Below are 18,931 nucleotides of genomic sequence, written 5' to 3' on the forward strand. Positions count from 1 at the left end.
TATACTAAGATGCATTCATTTTCAATGGCTTTTGTCCTTAATGGTTTTTTCCCCCTTACATTACTTTTACTTTTATACTTTAAGTAGTTTTGAATCCAGTACTTTTATACTTTTACTTGAGTAAAAAACTTGAGTTGATACTTCAACTTCTACAGGAGTATTTTTAAGCTCTAGTATCTATACTTCTACCTGAGTAATGAATGTGAATACTTTTGACACCTCTGAGTGTGATGCTGACAGACTCCCACTGACCCGCCCAGCCTGAAACAGAAAGCACAACAACCAGCACCTGGGGACCAAAAAACCCATCTAAAAACCTAATAACCACCACAGCTTCAGGGAGACCTTTATCGCTTACAAAAGTGTCTGTCACTCTGTCACGCTTTCATGAACAGCTGCTTTTGCTTCTGCAGCCAAACCTCATCACAAAAGGTAGTTCAGGTCCTCTTTTCTGGTGCTGACCTGAGCCGCTCTGAATGTGTGTGGACCCCTTCCTGCAGGAGGCTTTAGAAAAGAACCAAACGTGTCTAAAGAAGCAAAGGGAAGCAGTGAAATACAGACTGAAGAAACTGGCAGCGCGGCAGTCAGAAATCACAGTAAGTTCACACAGACTTTGTATTTTAATGCAACATAGATGTGGTCTGTGGGATCACAGTATGACTGCCATGTTCATGTTTGAATCAGAAAAAGTCCTCAGAGTTAAGGGAGAGGATCATACGGAAATATCAGGAGATCCAGACCGTGTTGGAGGAGGATCTGAGGATCACCTTGTCCCACCTGAAGGTGGAGGAGCGGGCGGCCGTCACCGCCTTGGACGGACTCATGGAGAAGAGCTGCGCTTTAATCCAGGACATAGAACAGGACTTGGCCAGGCTAACTTTAGCCCTGGACCAGATCAGCACAGAGCCCGACACCATGGTAGTAGAAAAACCCACTGATTACAAAGTAATGTGACCAAATCCTCTGCTTTCAAAGTTGACTTGATCTTTATAATCTGTTGTTTTTTTTAGTCTTTCTTTTCAAACCCAGAGCAGGAAGATGCAGAGATGGTGGACAGGTATGGATAATAATGATGATAAGGTTTAGCACTGTGCATGAGATGCATACAGGACTGTCTCAGAAAATTAGAATATTGGGATTTTCTGTAATGCACTTACAAAAACAAAAATGTCATACATTCTGGATTCATTACAAATCAACTGAAATATTGCAAGCCTTTTATTATTTTAATATTGCTGATCAAGGTTTACAGCTTAAAAGAAACTTAAATATCCTATCTCAAAAAATTTGAATATTCTGGGAATCTTAATCAGTCCTGTACAGTCAGTCATGTGAAAAAAGAGCTCACATTCTCTGTTTTACATGGATTTTTCTAAGGGAGGACATTATAAATGAAAAAAAAGAAGAAAGAAATTACCAGGTCCTTACAACGTCTTACAATTAAATACAACCTCGGGACATCTAAGGATGCGTGAGATGTTCCAGCAAACTCTGATTTATTTAACATAAACTTTTTAAAAATGAAAACAACAACAAAAAGTCTGTTGAACAACTTAAGTATATCATTACTGCATAAATATTAGAGAGCTAAGTTGCTGCCAGCTGCTGCTATGGGATAGTCTTTGAAAGCAGGAGTTTTAGCAATTTGCTGGTCTTCAGGATTCTGGTATATTATAACACAATGCCAAGGAGGAAAGACATCAGCTTTAATTTTAGAGGAAACAATTTTAGCCACCTCTCATTCTGGGGGGATCTACAAGCCATTTCTAAACAATTTGGGGTCCATCATTCAAAAGTTGAAAGATTATTTATTTCCCAGCGCTGGATGACACAGCGAGTTCCAACCCCGCGTTAAAGAGAACCAAAGAGCTACATCTCAGACTAAAACTTTAAAGTTAAATTCTGCGATGGTGTAATTAGTAAAAAAATAAACAAGTATGACAATTAAGTCCAATGCTGTGGTGAAACCTGTGAATAAACAAGTGCCTGCTGAATGAGCTGAAGCAACTTTGTAAAGCAGAGCGTCTTCTGCCAGGCTGCAGCTCGTCATGTGTTGTTGTCCATCTTGGGTTGTATTGACTAATGACTTGTTTCGGACCAGAGGGTTATCCTCTGAATGCCCCGATACATAATGACTTGAAAATAAAAGAGGATGTGCGTTCTTTTGCAAAAGACTGCACATGCTTCATCATTCTTCATTTTTTTTTTCCATTTAATTATTTATTCAAACAGGTTAAAACAAAAACAAAAAAATAATCAGAATACATAAAATGTATATACCGAAAAAACAAAAAAAAACATAAGCAAAACAAAGCAAATTAAAGAGACAAATCTATATGTAGATAAATATTTCCTGTTTGAAAGGGTGTAGGATGAAGTTTCAAAAAACCTTTCTAGTCCTACCCCTTCTAATGTTCTGTTTTTACAATTTCTTCATTTCACAGAACTTCTAAAAGAAAAGCATAAAAGAAAAGAAAAAGTGGTTCAGCTGAGCAAGGCACTTTGGTCACTGGCTGTCAGTTCATGTGTCCATTTCCGTTTTGTATCCATAAAGAGTATTGATTTTAAAGATTTGTTTAAACTTACTTAGTGAATTGCATGATTTCCTTTCATCTTTACAGTTGTTCCACAGATTAACTCCCTTCACTGATACACAATGGGTTTTGATGTTTGTTTCGTACATGCTGTTTTTTAAAATTGCATATTCCCCTGAGATTATGTTTATTTTCTTTTATTTGAAACAACTTCTGGATGTCTTGTGGCAACTGATGATGATTTGCTTTGTGCATGATTTGTAAAGTTTTGAAGTCGACCAGATCCTTAAATTTGAATGTTCTCAGTTTGATGAAGAGCGGGTTTGCTAGGGGCCGCTTTATTTACATTTCTTATTATCTCTGGTTCTTTTCCCAGAGTGATGGATCTCCTAAACCAATCAGACCCGAGTAATGTGAGCCTGGATGAAGCTAAGGCTGACCAGATCCTGAGCCTCTCCAACAACATGCTGCTGCTCATCTGCTCCCAGACGCCTTTAATGAAGAAGCTCCTGAAAAGCTGTCAGTTTGCAGCTTATTTCTGCTGTGTACTTCACTACATAACTTATTTATCGTCCATTTCCATGTAACAAATTTCAAACATTTGTTGTAGATTCCAGCGAGGTGCACCTGGACTCGGAGACGGCCCACCCGAAGCTGATCGTCTCCCCCCACGGTGACAGTGTGGGCTACACAGACACCTGGCAGCAACTCCCTGATCTGCCCGGTCGCTTCGACACCACCCTCAATGTCATCAGTTTACAAGGCTTCAGCTTCGGCCGCCATTACTGGGAGCTGGATGTGACTGGGAAGACCTACTGGGAGCTTGGCGTCACCTACCCGTCCATCCCCCGGAAAGGCCCGTCAGAGGACTGCTGGCTGGGAAGAGGACTTGAGTCGTGGTGCGTGGAGTTCTTTGATGGGGAATACACGGCCTGGCACGGAGGCGTGCCCCACCAGCTGCCTTTCACCAAGTGTTTCTGTCGGATCGGGGTTCTGTGCAGCTTCCCCGCGGGGTTGGTGACGTTTCTCGAGGCGGACAAGATGACGCCCCTGTTTTCCTTCTGTGCCGGAGTTTTCTCCGAGTGCCTCCACCTGGCCCTGTGTCCTGGCCACGACCACGACGGCAAAAATGCAAAACCTATCGTCATATGCAACGCTTCACCTCCGACCAGTGAATGTTCTGATCAGCAGCACTTTCCAGGAGACTCAGAAGTCACAAGCTGAGACATTAATTTCTCACGAGGCAGCATTCACAAGAGATTCATTTTGATAAGTGCAATGATAGCTTTGAATACAGGGACAGAATCTGTTCCCCTGGGATTGATTAAGAACATGACCGGGTAGTTAAAGGAGCATGAGGCTCCTTTTAAGAAATGAGACTCTCTAGCGCCACCCTTCGCCACGACGGCCTTCGGGGGTACTGCAGCCAACAGCAAAGCCGGCACGGGAGAACAGGGAGAACGCGCATGCAGCGTCATTTGACGTCACATCCGCAGGACAACGCAGGAAATTCGGCCCCGCAATTGCAGAACATTTTGCAGCACACAGTATGGGCAGAAATATGTGCCACTAGAAACTAAAATACAATAATTTATATTTGAATTTGAATTGCTCAACTTGAATAATTGCATTAAAAAACTGAATCTGAATCACATAATTTGAATTTATATTGTTTAATTTGAATCATTGCATTGAAAAACTGAATCTACATTCAGTTCTCACAATTCGAATTCAGTTCTTGCAATTCAATTTCAATTTTACTGTACCAGACATCCGGGTCTTCCGGAGGAAGAGCAATCGAGTGCAGATACAAAGAACTCCTTTTCACGTAGCTTACTATAACCTCTACTTTCTTTCAACGATATAAACGACCAATGGGAGCTAGATATTTCTGCTGAAAATTTTCTACAAAACGGCAAGATATAAATCTACACTTTTTACACAGAATGGAGAAAACACAATAGGTTTCGAAATATCTAATATCTTGAATTGCAAGAACTGAATTTGAATTGTGAGAACTGAATGTAGTTTCAGTTTTTCAATGCAATGATTCAAATTAAACAATACAAATTCAAATTATGTGATTCAGATTCAGTTTTTTAATGCAATTATTCAAGTTGAGCAATTCAAATTCAAATATAAATTATTCAAATTCAGTTTCTAGTGGCACATATTTCTGCCCATAACACAGCCTGTTCAAGGCAACGGAGAGATACACTAGAGGGCTCATTCTTTTTGGTTTGGAGCGCTTCATCTGACATTAATACTAGAAAACTTAAAACGTATACAAATTTTTTTCATAAATCCTGCCTCAATCCTGCCTCATGCTCCTTTAAAGGCTCATTCCACAAAAAAATAAATGCGTAGATAAAAAGAAACATGTTTATTAATCATTTTCATTTAAAATGGGGTCAATTTTGACCCAGAATCTGTAAGAGAGGTGGTGCGTTAACAGTAAAATAAACTATACAATTGTAGAACTATGTGAACATAGATGCACCTCCCTGATTGTGTCAATATTTGAACATTTCTGAAAACTGTGCAGCTGTGGCTGACGGGGAGTTTTATTATCTCGATAAGAAGGATCATTTCAGCGCAGTTAGCTTGTTCTGACGGCTCAGGCTTGCGCCCGCTTGCAGCTGTTTTATGATGAGACATCAATAAAACTGAGAGATAAAAAGAAATGTCGGGGAATAACTACAAAGCATTTTTTAATGTTCTTCATTTGCAAGTATGAAAAGGGACAGCAGTAAAAGTTTGAGTGTTTAAAGAAGATTAACTGACTCACATGACCTTTCATATACAGTAAAATTCCTGGCCATTAATCATGTTAATGCGTCTCTAAAAGAATCCATCAGTTTCCAAGCATAATCAGTAGAATCTTGAATAAACTTTAGAATAAACATTTACGATTTTTCCCATGGAAGGTTTTCAGTTGGTTAGACTTTGAAATCCTTATGAAGTTTTGAGAGGGAATTTTACAACATTCAAGCCCTTCAGGCCTTTTAGGCGGCGTTACTCTTCCTGATATCAAGCTCATGTCAAATACGAGACAGGAGAACCAGATGCGTAAACGAAACCCAGAAGGTTCTTTATTGATTAAGGGGAAAGGGGACTTTTATTTTTTATTTTATTTAACCTTTATTTAACCAGGTAAGTCAATTGAGAACATTTTCTGATTTACAATGACGACCTGGGCAAGAGGCAGCACAAAGAGTCAAACACATACAATCACAGTGAAACAAACAATCATACACAATATATAAAAAACACAACACATAACAAATATGAGTAAAAAAGTGGTAGTGCTGGTCTGGAAGAGTTACAAACAGGTGCAATGATCACAGATGAATGTTGGAAGTGTATTTTTGAAGGAGGAAAACGGGATGAATGTGTGAAGTTGAACTGTTTGCTGCAGATGAATCCAATCACTAGCAATGAACTGAAATGAATTATGACCAAAGGAGGTAGTTAGGGCCTTCGCACTGACAGTGCGAAGGCCCTATTGTATCTGTAGGAATTTTTTCTTTATTCTTTCTTTCTTCTGACGAAAGGAGGGCCTTTTTGCCCCCCTAAACGTGCCCCAAAAGTCACCAAATTTTGCACGTAAGCCATGCCTGGCGAAAAATTTGATATTTAACGGTTTGCATTAATGGGCGTAGCAAAATGGCTCAACAGCGCCCCCTAGAAAATTTTGTGCCTCAAGCCCCACAATACGGTTTGACGTACATGCACGAAAATCGGTACACACGTGTATCATGTCGCAACTTAAAGAAAAGTCTCTTGGCGCCATGGCCAAAACCGAACAGGAAGTCGGCCATTTTGAACATTTCTAATTAATCGCATAATTTTGGCGCAATTTATGCCATTCCTTCGGCAGTTAATACGGCCCGAACCGTATCGTGAACCCAGATATGTTATACATCAAAATATGCGTCTCCATCCTGCAACTATGCGCATTACTTTTCTCTTTCAAAAGCGTTACCGTGGCGACGCTAGACGCCAAAAAGCGTGCCCCTCCTTCGTCTGATTGGTCCATATTTGATAGTTCCCCAAAAGTCACCAAATTTTGCACGCAAGCCAGGCCTGGCGATAAATTTGATATTTCATGGTTTGTATTAATGGGCGTGGCAAAATGGCTCAACAGCGCCCCCCGGAAAAGTTTTCTCTGCCATAACTTTTGAATGGTTTGACATAGAGAGTCATGAGTGGTGTCATTGGACTCTGTATTGAGTCCTTGACCTTCATTGGCCTGAATTAGCCCCGCCCCTTCTTCTGATTGGTTGTCCCTATTTCCTGCTATAACTTTTGAATGGTTTGACATAGGAAGTAGGTGGTGGTGTCATTTCTGATATGCTTATGGGGGATGTCGGCCATGAGTGCGAGGGCCCGTTCATCGCTGCTTGCAGCTTTAATTAGTTAATGTAACTGCTTGAACGAAGCTTCCGATCACTGATGTTGATATTAAGTAGTGATGCAGGTGGCAGTGATTGTGAGGGGGGTGTGGCAGCAGGCAGAGTGTGGTGGACTAATACCCAACTACTGGAGCCGGGAATATGAGAACTGTTGGCAGAAAACATATTCAGAACCAGTGAAACCACTGCTCACAGGTAAAATTACACAGGCCTGGATTTCACTTCATAAAACACAAGTTCTGGTGTTTCTATAACCCAAAATCATAAGAAGTTGTAAGTATGGAAAGAAAAATAACATACAGGGAGTTTTATTTACTTTGACTTTTATTTTAGTGACACTAAAAGCCAAAATATTGGATATGTTTCATAATGTTAATTTAATCAGGCGATAAATGTCCGTTCTCGTTTGTGTCTCAGGCCTGAATCACATCCTAAAATATTTTGGGATGTTGAAGCTTATAACATTTTGGAAAATTGCCATTTCATTGCCCTCTGGCTGTCAGGATCTCAAGTAATGAAGTGTTTTGGGTATTTTGTTCCGTTCTTCTGCCAAACTGGATATCCTTTGTCCTTCTTTGTTCCCCGAGACTTTTCATGGCTACTGATTCTGTAGCAAATAATCATTAAAATGTACGTCACTGGTTTGAAGTAGCATTATTTGGTTTATTTGCCTCCTTACTTGCACTGACTCTTTTTTTTTTTAATGTGTTGCAGGCCTGAAATGCAAGTTGAGGACTCAAAACATGAACTATATTGGATTCATACTGTTTCATCAGAAATGAAAGACAAATAAAATGAAAGAAGCATTTTTAAAATGTGCATTTTCATTGCAACAGAACTTTTTTTTTGGTTATTTGCTCATATGATACATACAGTTGGATGGAGCCGGTGTGTGTAGATCCAAAGTCTACCCCCAAACAAACAGTGTGCTCTTCACAAATATGCTCTCTGAACTTTCATGTTGCATTAATGTGTATTTAGGTCATTTTGTTACAGTGCATTTAAAAGCTTTTTTTAATGTAGAAAGATTTCAGAGTTGGGGTGGACAATGACCAATCTTGCACCACTTATGTATGTCTTAGTATGAATGTGTGCATTTTTCTATCTATTATCTAGTATTGCTATAACAAGCAATTAGAATTTGAATCAATAAAACTGACTCAGCAAGAGGGGAGAATGCCAGAAACTTCATATGTCTCAAAGGTTAGCCTATTTCCCCAAATGTTTACAAGAGTGTGAAGGCTCTGCATACCTCAGCCAGATTTCACTCTCCTGGATGTCGTCTGGCCTGTTGCTGTCATGAACCTGAAGCTGCTCTCCTTCTGCTTCTTCTTAGCGGTGCTCCTCATACCTGCCGTATGTATTCGTTGTGCATCTTGTGCATTAGTAAGGTAGCAATAAGCAATGTCAATGATCTCCTATTTACAATTCTGCAATGTCGATAGAACAATTTACAGAGAATAAAATGCAGGAGACTGTGTTTCTGTTTAACAAAAAGTGAATTCTGTACTTGTTTTATAGTAACTTAAAATGTTAAGGGATTTCAAATGATGCAAATGATGCTTGGCTCATTTAGTCACTTTTGCAATGTTGTCACCTGGAGGGATTTTTTTTCCCCTTTTCATTTCTAGTCACCCAAACCCCAACACAAAAATGGCAACGGGGAACGTTCGGGTAAACGCAGCATGCGTGCGACAAAGAGACAAAAGTTTGCAGACATAATAGAAGGTTTGAGCTTCTTTTTGTTGATTGCTATTATTTTTAAATGACATCACATGTAACTAAGTTTGAAGCTGATTCGCCAAGAGAGTAAGGCAACCAATGCTTTTAAATGTAAACAAAACAAAAATTGTTTCAGACGTCTTTTTTGAGATTCTTGACACAACCGATGATGACGACGATGAAGAAGGACCAAACACAGACTGGCTTTATGAACTTCAGGAGCCAGACGGTAAGCAGTTTAACACAACGCTGTGCCATCCTGCCCATGCAAATCTGTGCAATGTCATATTTCTCTGTTCCTCTTCTTCGTGGGATGCTTTAATTGATCAATTACAGTATGATCCATTTGTTATTTCTCAGGCAAATGCAACCCAAATCCTTGCCTGAACAACGGTGTGTGCAAGGAGAAAGGCAAAAGATTCAAATGTGACTGCCCCAAACCTTTTAAAGGAAGGAAATGCCAGAGAGGTTGGAACACAGTCTCTTCCTCTTCACCTCGTTCATGGATTTCTAACCTTTAACGGAGAATGCAAAACGATGAAACCTGCCTTTCGTGTTTTTAACACAGCCCCAAAAATTTGTAAGAGAGGTAGATGTGGACGTGGTGAGTGTGTGCTGACTTCAACCCCCCCGTACTATGAGTGCAAATGCAAGTATCCTTTCCAGCCACCGGACTGCAGAAGCTGTAAGGAATATATTTAGTTTTGCCATAAATAAATAAGACAGAAGGCTGCTTTTTTTGCACAGTTCCTGAGATAAACTTTTCCCTCCAAAGATTCAGTGTGTGAGCCAAATCCATGTATGAATGGCGGCCAGTGCATCAAGGATGGGAATGACTTTGATTGCCAGTGCCCCGAAGGGTTCAGAGGACGTTTCTGCCATGTTGGTAAATAGTGCAAACTGCATCACTGTTTTTCTTCCAGCCCATTTCATGAATCTCTTTCATTCTTATACTAAATGGTGCATTTCTTAGGGCCAAATGACTGCTATGTGGATGATGGAGAGTTTTATCGTGGCAATGTAAGCGAGACTGATGATGGCGACGACTGCCTCTACTGGAATTCTCACTTCCTCTTGGAAAATGGTGCCGACCCCTTCAATGCCTTTGAGGACAGCGACGGACTTGGCCCCCACAACTTCTGCAGGTGACATGACAGAGAATGGCCCTGTCCCAATACTATCACTGCCCCTTGTTTTCATCCCTACCCCTACATTTTGTGCGTTCCCGTGAGGGTAGTGGTGTCCCAATTCCTCTTTTCACCTAGGGCTAGTGAAGAAAAGTAGTGTAGTGGCTATGAATCTGTCCCTACGGATCGAGGGATTTCCGATGCTCACTAGCTGATCTAGTGACAGAAAAATTTCCCAGAATGCTTTTCGTCGTCATTTGTGGTCTGAATAAAAAAAAAAAAAAACAACAAAACAACGATTTAACGCGGACCCATAAATCAGCTCCGAAACAGGCAGGCAGAAATCTCGAAATTTTCGGAACACATTTCTTAACAGGCCTGGCTACAACTGTTAGATTTCATCTATTAAACCAACATTTATCTTCCTAAATGATTTATTTCAGCCAGCTGTAATTCTCAACAGAGCTGCAGGTTTCTCCCCCGGGACGACGGCGCAGGTTGACCTGGCGATCACGTCTGTACTCCGGCTGCTTCTTCTGCTGCTGCTCCGAGCCGGCGGCTCTTTTTATCGCCGAAAACATCGGGTCAAATTTTTTTAACAGCCGTTATTTGGATAAACTGAGCCCAGGTTGGGGATCTTAACGGTTACTTTTACGCCTGAAAAAATATGAAAACTTAATAAAGTGCCATATTAACAGCACTACAGCTGAAATTAAAACTGCTTTTGGCTCTCAGCTTCCTGATTTTAGGGGTGGTGCTGAAAGTAGGAGTAGTGGGAGCAGGCCAGCTGACAGTCTTGCCTGGGCCCAGGACAAAATAATCTAAGATGGGCCCCCCTGCGCCCGGATCTCTCCTTCTCCCTCTTCCTCTCCTCTCCCTCTGATCTTCAGGTTTTTATACAAGATAATGGACGTTAACATTAGAGCTAGCCAGTTATATTAGGTTAAGTCACAAGGTTGGTAAACGTTGGCTGCACTGTTTCTTACCTTGCTCTACGCTGACTTTATTAATTCCAGCTTCACCGTCACCACCCTTTTTAAAATATTAATACTTCTTCTCTTCTTCTCTTCCTTTCTGAGCACCGGACTTGTGCTGACCGGACATTTTGACCATTCTAATGGTTGAATTAAATGATAACATCAAATTTTGATCAGCGGCCAAACCATTTTTGTGTTGGGGGTTCTTGAGGACAATTAGGAAGAAAACAAATAACAAGCTTTTATGTAACTCAAATACTACATATTTTTTTCCACAAATAGGCATATTTTGAAGCATTTTGAAAAATTATTCCATAATTTATTGAGAAAAAATAAAAAAATAAATAAATAATAAAATTTTTTTTTTTTTTTTTTTTTTTTTCAGTTCTGGGCCCCCCCCCTACCCTGGGCCCGGGACAACAGACCCGTTTGTCCCCCCCTATCGGCGGGCGTGAGTGGGAGTATTGGGACAGGCCCCTGGGAAAATTTCAAGTGCCCTAAAATCTGTCCCTTCTTTTTTAGGTTTAGTGATAGAAAGTAGGGGGAGTATTGGGATTGGGCCAATGTCAGCAGTATGTTTGCATTCACACCGTGGAGAACATTTCAAAGTGGAGGTTCAGCTTGATTTCATCTGTCGCACAGAAATCCAGACAGCGAGCCGAAGCCCTGGTGTTTCTTCAGGAAAGGCCGCAGGTTGCTATGGGACTACTGTGACGTGTATCCGTGTCCGACACCAACAGGTCAGCTTGAAAACTAAAAACAACCTCCTCTTGCAGGGTTCAACAAAGCAGCTGTTTTGTCTTCTCACGTTTTTGTTTCCAGGTGAGGTGCCGACGAGTCCTTCTGTCCAGCAGCCGTCCACGACTCGAGCACCGGTAACCGCAAAGCCATCCCAGGCGCCGCAGCCTTCGACCGGACCCGCCGTCATCTCCACCGCCAACCCGGCTCTGACACAGTTTCTCACCTGCGGCCAGGCTCAGCCCAAAAAGCAAATAACCCGAATCTTTGGAGGTCTGAAAGTAGCTCAGGGAGCGATACCTTGGCAGGTGTCTTTGCAACAGAAGCCAAAGAACTCCAACCGGCCATACACACACATTTGTGGAGGAGTCCTCATAGCAAGCTGCTGGGTCCTGACAGCTGCACACTGCATGTAAGCCTGCTGTAACAATTTTGGCTCATGGTGGATCACTTCAGATACGCTGATATGAATGTTCTTAACCATTGTATCAACAGTGAACCAAACACGGACATGCAGGTTGTCCTGGGAAGCCTGTCGCTGAATAAACCGGACCCCTCAATTCAAACCATTGACGTTGAAAACGCTATTAGGCATGAGAACTTCAGGGAGACTCCTACAGCTGTTTACAACGACATAGGTATTACTCCACAAACGTCTGCCATGTTACATTCACAATAGCCACTGATGTCACTTACAAGAGCTGGATTTAGGCCCAATCCCAATACTCCCCCTACTTTCTACCACTAGCCCTCCCTCACTATCACTACCCCTAAAAAAGAAGGGACAGATTTTAGGCCACTTGAAATCTTCCCAGGGCCCTGTCCCAATACTCGTCCTACCCCTACTTTCAGCACCACCACTAAAATCAGGAAACTGAGAGCTAAAAGCTGTTTTAATTTCAGCTGTAGTGCTGTTAATATGCTGTTAGGTTCCTAAATCATCACAACATAAATTAATAACTTAGGAAAGACACAGAGACTTGTGGAATGATTTTCAAGGCGCTTCTGCAGGAGGGGAAAGCATACTGACAGAGGCAGACCCCCTGACAGCAAATGCTTCCCAAAGACCCTCCTCTTGCAGGAAGCTATTTATTGGTAAAACTGACAGGAAACTTGACCATATTTGGTAAACAATGTATAGATAACAGACGTTGGGGGTAAAAGACACCCAATAGTAAATAGTTGAATGGACAATGGACAGAAACAGGAAACAGATGGAGAACAAACATGGTATCAGATGATGTGGTTGAAAAGTCACACTTATGACTTTTCAGTTATCTCTGGTGTGCAGAGCAACAGACATCCTTTTAAGAAATGGTCAAGGGGGTTTTGTTGTCATGAGATGGTCAACTAACCCTTAAAGACAATGAGACGGCTGTCAGTCGACCCCCCTGAGTATCTCCAAGGAAGTGGCTGCCCTGTTATCTGTTTAGAGCATGTGATGGGGGTCTTGAAACTGATGCACCTAAAAACAATGGTTAATTGACCAACGAGGAAGTCAGCAGTTTTAACCTCCTGCGTGTGTCAAAGAATGTCACGAGGATAAACAGGCAGTTTTCTAATTCTGATTCTGATTCTTCATATCGTTTCATAAGGACAAACCTCAAATCTTTGATTATTCTCACATATGCCACTTTATTAAGTTTTCATATTTTTTCAGGTGTAAAAGTAACCGTTAAGATCCCCAACCTGGGCTCAGTTTATCCAAATAACGCCTGTTAAGAAGTTTGATCTTCGGCAAACGGGCAAACGACTGATTAAGTACATTCACTGACTGAATATTATGAAAGTAAAATATATATTTCTCGCTAGAAATGTAATCAAAACGCATTTTTAACTCAAAATATTGATTTTATTTACTAAAAAATGTCTGCCATGTTTTTTTTTTTTGGATTCAGTCCGTAAATGACGACGAAAAGCATTCTGGGAAATTTTTCTGTCCCTACATCAAAATAGTGAGCATCGGAAATCCCTCGATCCGTAGGGATAGATTCATAGCCACTACACTAGTTTTCTTCACTACCCCTAGGTGGAAAGAGGAATTGGGACACCACTACCCTCACGGGAAGGTGCAAAATTTAGGGGTAGGGCTGAAAACTACGGGTAGTGATAGTATTGGGACAGGGCCTTACTCTGAGTCACGTCACCTCTGCATGCCTTTATTTCTTGTTTTACATCAAACTAAGGATGCACTGTGATATTGCCTCCAATTAGGGAGAGTGAGGTCCTGCTATGTTAACTAATATTAATGAAAATTAATGAGTAGCTGATGAGTTTCGTTTTTTTTCTGTTTTAATCTTGTGACATCGTTATGAACTGCCCTTTCACAGGCTTGCTGAGGCTGAAGGGGACCGAAGGATTTTGTGCCAACGAGACCCAGTTTGTAAAGGCAGCCTGTCTGCCAGATGTGCAACTCTCCGATGGGATGCCGTGTACTATTTCTGGGTGGGGTGTCACTGAGGAATGTACGTGAGGCTGCTTTTGCATGATCAGCTACACAATTGCACATCTGTGGGTTTCTACGGGACACTTGTCAGGGTTGCCAACAACTGCTTAAGTTGATTTAAGATTCGGTAATATTTTGTTTGTGTCTCATCTTTCCAGCAAGTTTCGGTTCCAATCATTTGCTGGAGGCCAATGTGCTGCTGATCAACCAGGACAAGTGCACTGAGCCTGCTGTTTATGGCAAAGTCCTGGATAATAGCATGTTTTGTGCTGGCCACCTGCAGGGAGGGGTGGACTCCTGCCAGGTCCGTCATGGAAATACTGCTCTCAGTCCAAACGCATTCATACACCGCCGGCCAGTACTCGAGTTGTAAAATAAAATCAGGGGGGGTGGTGGATTTAATCATATGGGGACAGATAATTTGTGCTGATTACAAATAATATAATATATTACAAATAATAGCACTGACCAAAACAGCTGCAGAAATACTGCAGGAATGACATAGCAGCAGTTAAATGCAGCCTTCTGTAAGCTTTAAATATCCACTGGGCTTACATCAAATACATCAAAACACAACTATAAAAAACTGTTTTCTGAACTTATCAATATGACTCTGTCCTTCACAGGATAAGTAACATGGATCACTGCAAAAACTCAAAATCTTAACAAGAATATTTTTCTTATTTCTAGTTAAAATGTCTTATTTTAGTAAAAAAAAATCTCATTACACTTAAAACAAGTCATCACTGGAAAAAACAACAATTTTCACCTGTTTCAAGTAGATTTTCACTTGAAATAAGTAGAAAAATCTGCCAGTGGAACAAGATTTTTTTGCTTGTAATAAGAAGATAAATCTTGTCCCACTGGCAGATTTTCCTACTTATTTCAAGTGAAAATTTACTTGAAACAGGTGAAAATTGTCAAATAAGTTATTTTTCTGGTGTTATTTTTCTGGTGATGACTCTAAATGTTGAAATAGCAGTAAAACCACATTCATTGATGAAATGACATAAGGGATGGAAAGGGGGGATGGCAGTTTTACTGGGGGGATGATTTGGACCGTTTTTATTTCAGGGGGGGATGATTTTGACTGTTTTTATTTCAGGGGGGGATGCCATCCCCCCTCATACCCCCTCAACTCGAGTACTCCCGTCGGCTGCTGTAAAAATCGCTGCAAGCAGTTTACAACATTCTGTATGTTGTTTTCAGGGGGACTCTGGTGGACCACTGACTTGCAAGCAGGACACCAATCGCGTTGTTTATGGTCTGGTGAGCTGGGGAGACCAGTGTGGGCAGAAGAACAAGCCTGGAGTCTACACACGAGTCACTGAGTTCCTGGGCTGGATCAGGTCAAAAATGCAAGCATCTCCTTGAACACCCTGTCACTGTTCCTGATCATCAACAAGAAAAATAACCCTTCTAGGAATAATCAGATCATCATCATCATCATCTGTCTAACTGCATCCATGTTGGCTCCTAATATAAGGATTAGGGTATTTAGACAACATTGATGAATGTTTCTTCTTTCTGGTTGGTAAACTCTCTTGAGAATGTTTCTGCCGTTTGTGCTGTCTTGTTTTTGCAGTATTCCCTCATTAAACTCAAACGGCTGATTTTTACCACATAAATGTAAGCAACATGTGAAATCTTAGTTTTCATGATCTTGCTTTTTACCTTCAGAGTACTAAAAGCTGCTGTTGAAAAAAAAGAAGAAAAACTTTTAAAAATAAAGCAACATTTTCTCATTTTGTGGTGAATTTGGATCTTCAAATCACTTTGTAACAATTAAACCGATGTTTAATTCAAATATGTAGAGTGGCTAACCCTTCTCTGGAGAAGGAGTCTCACTTTTCATGTTATTTGACCCCACTTGGTGTGTAGATTGCTTCAGGGCGATAAAGGCTACTGACATGTGAGACCGAAGGCACGCGCGGCCTCCGCGGGGCGCTGAGCTAAGTGGACAGTTGAGCAAAGAACAAATCAGCGGTTTAGTCACGGGTCATTGCCTTACTGCACTACAACAAATGAAACATGAAAGTGGCCAACTAAACTCCAAATAGAGAGACTTCGCCACAGAGCTGAAGTGTGAATATAAGTAGAACCTGATTCTAAAGACTCTGTAAAGGTAATGTAGAAATAATGACGCTTTTTGAAACTGGTGATGCCAGTAGGAGGTTTTATTGATGATTCGGTAGAAAAGTAGTGTACATGTAAACCTGAGTCATGTAGGAGCTACAGTATGTACTGCAGCGACTTGCACTAAACTTTACTGTGAAAAAAACAGAAGCTTTATCCTGTTTCAGCGTTTCTGCGCTTCGTGGCATCTGGGGCAGACCATCCCGGGGTAGGTTTAGTCAGTGCTCGAGTTGTAAAAAAGAATCATGGGGGATGGTGGATTTTATCATATGGGGACAGATAATTTGTGCTGGTTACAAATAATATAATATATTACAAATAATAGCACTGACCAAAACACCTGCAGAAATACTGCAGGAATGACATAGCAGCAGTTAAATGCAGCCTTCTGTAAGCTTTAAATATCCACTGGGCTTACATCAAATACATCAAAACACAACAATAAAAAACAGTTTTCTGAACTTATCAATATGACTCTGTCCTTCACAGGATAAGTAAAATGGATCACTGCAAAAACTCTAAATCTTAACAAGAATATTTGTCTTATTTCTAGTTAAAATGTCTCATTTTAGTAAAAAAATCTCATTACACTTAAAACAAGAGTCATCACTGGAAAAACAAAATGTTCACCTGTTTCAAGTAGATTTTCACTTGAAATAAGTTTTTTTTGCTTGTAATTAGAAGATAAATCTTCTCCCACTGGCAGATTTTTCTACTCATTTCAAGTGAAAATGTACTTGAAACAGGTGAAAATTGTCATAAGTTATTTTTCTGGTGATGACTAAATGTTGAAATAGCAGTAAAACCACATTCATTGATGAAATTACATAAGGGATGGAAAGGGGGGATGGCAGTTTTACAGGGGGGATGATTTTGACCGTTTTTATTTCAGGGGGGATGCCATCCCCCCTCATCCCCCCCTCAACTCGAGTACTGGGTGTAGTACTGTAGATAAATTAGGGTTCCAGATTTGTTTTGATGAAAAACAAATCTGAAATTCAACAAATTCAAAAAAGATGACAAAAGACCACGCAGATTATTATCAGCACCAAGTCCAAAGGGTCCGGGTCTGTGATGGTCTTGGCGTGTATCAATGACCTCAGAGTTGTACATTGGGTTTTAAGAGCAAAATGTTAACAAGACAATGCCAAAGCCACATGCTGCACACATTACAAAGGCTTGGCAGAGGAAGGAGAGAGTACAGGTACCAGGAGGCTGCTGGAGGTCCTGACCTACCCATTTTAAAACACGACTATGATGACACCTTTAAACCAGCCTGTAGTAATACTACTTCAGTCCCCACAGGAGCCTACAGATCCACTGTGCTGACAAATAAACCCCTGGGAACACGGTGCTAATGGGTGGGGATGGTCCAGCACAGGAGCGTCAATTGGGTATGGCAAGGTATGGCTGCCACCACACCTTGGCTTCAAGGGAAAATGTAAATGTTTGTTTTTTAAATACATTTATGGAATTACTCCATCTATTTGTATTGATTATTCTATTATTTAATACATATAAAATAACTACAAATGCAAATCAGAACAACATGATCGATTTCACTTGTTATTACACTGCAAAAACTCAAAATCTTAACAAGAGTATTTGTCTTATTTCTAGTTAAAATGTCTAATTTTTAGTCAAAAAAATCTCATTACATTTAAGACAAGACTCAAAAACTCAAAAACCAACAATTTTCACCTGTTTCAAGTAGATTTTCACTTAAAATAAGTAGAACATTTTTTTTTGCTTGTAATGAGAAGATAAATCTTGTCCCACTGGCAGATTTTTCTACTTATTTCAATTGAAAATGTACTTGAAACAGGTGAAAATGGTCAAATAAGTTATTTTTCTGGTGATGACTATTGTTTTAAGTGTAATGAGACTAAAAATGACTAAAAATGAGACATTTTAACTAGAAATAAGACAAATATTCCTGGTAAGATTTTGAGTTTTTGCAGTGTGAGCGAGACTGCATTTGAAAAAGTTCCAATTTTCTTGACCACAGAGATAAGCTACATAGACTTCTGTGATGAGTATTTGCTGGTTGTGTTGATTGAGACTCTAGTTAAGTTCTGTGACTCGTAACCTTGCCATACCTTAGCTTCCACTGAATTGACGCCACTGGTCCAGCACTTCTTGTAATACCATTTTGTCCTACTCCAGTTGATCTTGGTGGTGTCTTATACCCAAGGCTGGCTGACTTCTGTGAACTTCCTTGTGACATGCTGCTCCCCTGGGGTTAGAAGAGGGATTGCTAAACCTAGAGTTTCATTTAGACAAATTGGGACAACCAAAATGCTGCATCAACTGGCTTCCTCAATGCAAACACCTTTTAAGTGCTGCAAGAAGGAACAAAAATATTACAAAATATGAAACGTTTTACTTTCCAAATTTTGGGGGGGAATGTAATGCAAGGATATTAACCTCCCAATAAAACAACAACTGTCTTGCTCTCATACTGTCTGCTGATCAGAGGTGTCAAAAGTATTCACATTCATTACTCAGGTAGAAGTATAGATACTAGAGTTTAAAAATACTCCTGTAGAAGTTGAAGTTTTTTACTCAAGTAAAAGTATAAAAGTACTGGTTTCAAAACTACTTAAAGTATAAAAGTAAAATTAATGTGAGGGGGAAAAAAGCCATTAAGGACAAAAGCCATTGAAAATGAATGCATCTTAGTATAATGCAAATATATTAAAGAACCATATATGTGTACTATTGAGCATTAACATGTGTTTCAGAGAGCAGGAGATATGATGACTAGTTGCCTATAAGTATTGTAATGGTGCAAAAAGTCAAACTTCAGAGGCATGTTATCATTTATCCTAACCTT

The 18,931-nt window shown here is 40.4% G+C and overlaps 2 protein-coding genes across 2 annotated transcripts; both read left to right on the top strand.

Annotated features, from left to right (window-relative positions):
* Nucleotides 1-476: 476 nt before the first annotated feature.
* Nucleotides 477-3,758, top strand: LOC133464097 (probable E3 ubiquitin-protein ligase TRIML1). The gene is made up of 5 exons (XM_061746081.1): nucleotides 477-596; nucleotides 685-918; nucleotides 1,011-1,057; nucleotides 2,911-3,053; nucleotides 3,145-3,758. The coding sequence occupies exons 1-5, from the start codon at nucleotides 477-479 to the stop codon at nucleotides 3,756-3,758; spliced, it is 1,158 nt and encodes a 385-aa protein (XP_061602065.1).
* Nucleotides 3,759-8,173: 4,415 nt separating this feature from the next.
* LOC133463881 (hyaluronan-binding protein 2-like) lies at nucleotides 8,174-15,704 on the top strand. The gene is made up of 13 exons (XM_061745636.1): nucleotides 8,174-8,305; nucleotides 8,581-8,677; nucleotides 8,808-8,900; nucleotides 9,032-9,139; nucleotides 9,240-9,356; nucleotides 9,447-9,557; nucleotides 9,645-9,816; nucleotides 11,418-11,515; nucleotides 11,598-11,925; nucleotides 12,009-12,151; nucleotides 13,844-13,978; nucleotides 14,118-14,263; nucleotides 15,169-15,704. The coding sequence occupies exons 1-13, from the start codon at nucleotides 8,249-8,251 to the stop codon at nucleotides 15,331-15,333; spliced, it is 1,770 nt and encodes a 589-aa protein (XP_061601620.1). The 5' UTR covers nucleotides 8,174-8,248; the 3' UTR covers nucleotides 15,334-15,704.
* The last annotated feature ends 3,227 nt before the right edge of the window (nucleotides 15,705-18,931 follow it).

The sequence above is a fragment of the Cololabis saira genome, chromosome 17 (assembly GCF_033807715.1).
Source record: "Cololabis saira isolate AMF1-May2022 chromosome 17, fColSai1.1, whole genome shotgun sequence".
Lineage (NCBI taxonomy): Eukaryota > Metazoa > Chordata > Actinopteri > Beloniformes > Belonidae > Cololabis > Cololabis saira.

Bases quoted from the DNA above. Each gene is read 5' to 3' on its own strand.
- LOC133464097 (XM_061746081.1), top strand. From the start codon at position 477: ATGTGTGTGGACCCCTTCCTGCAGGAGGCTTTAGAAAAGAACCAAACG. The intron at 919-1,010 runs GTAGTAGAAAAA...TGTTTTTTTTAG, and splicing joins GCACAGAGCCCGACACCATG to TCTTTCTTTTCAAACCCAGA. The intron at 1,058-2,910 runs GTATGGATAATA...TTCTTTTCCCAG, and splicing joins GATGCAGAGATGGTGGACAG to AGTGATGGATCTCCTAAACC.
- LOC133463881 (XM_061745636.1), top strand. From the start codon at position 8,249: ATGAACCTGAAGCTGCTCTCCTTCTGCTTCTTCTTAGCGGTGCTCCTC. The intron at 9,558-9,644 runs GTAAATAGTGCA...TGCATTTCTTAG, and splicing joins AGGACGTTTCTGCCATGTTG to GGCCAAATGACTGCTATGTG. The intron at 11,926-12,008 runs GTAAGCCTGCTG...TTGTATCAACAG, and splicing joins CTGACAGCTGCACACTGCAT to TGAACCAAACACGGACATGC.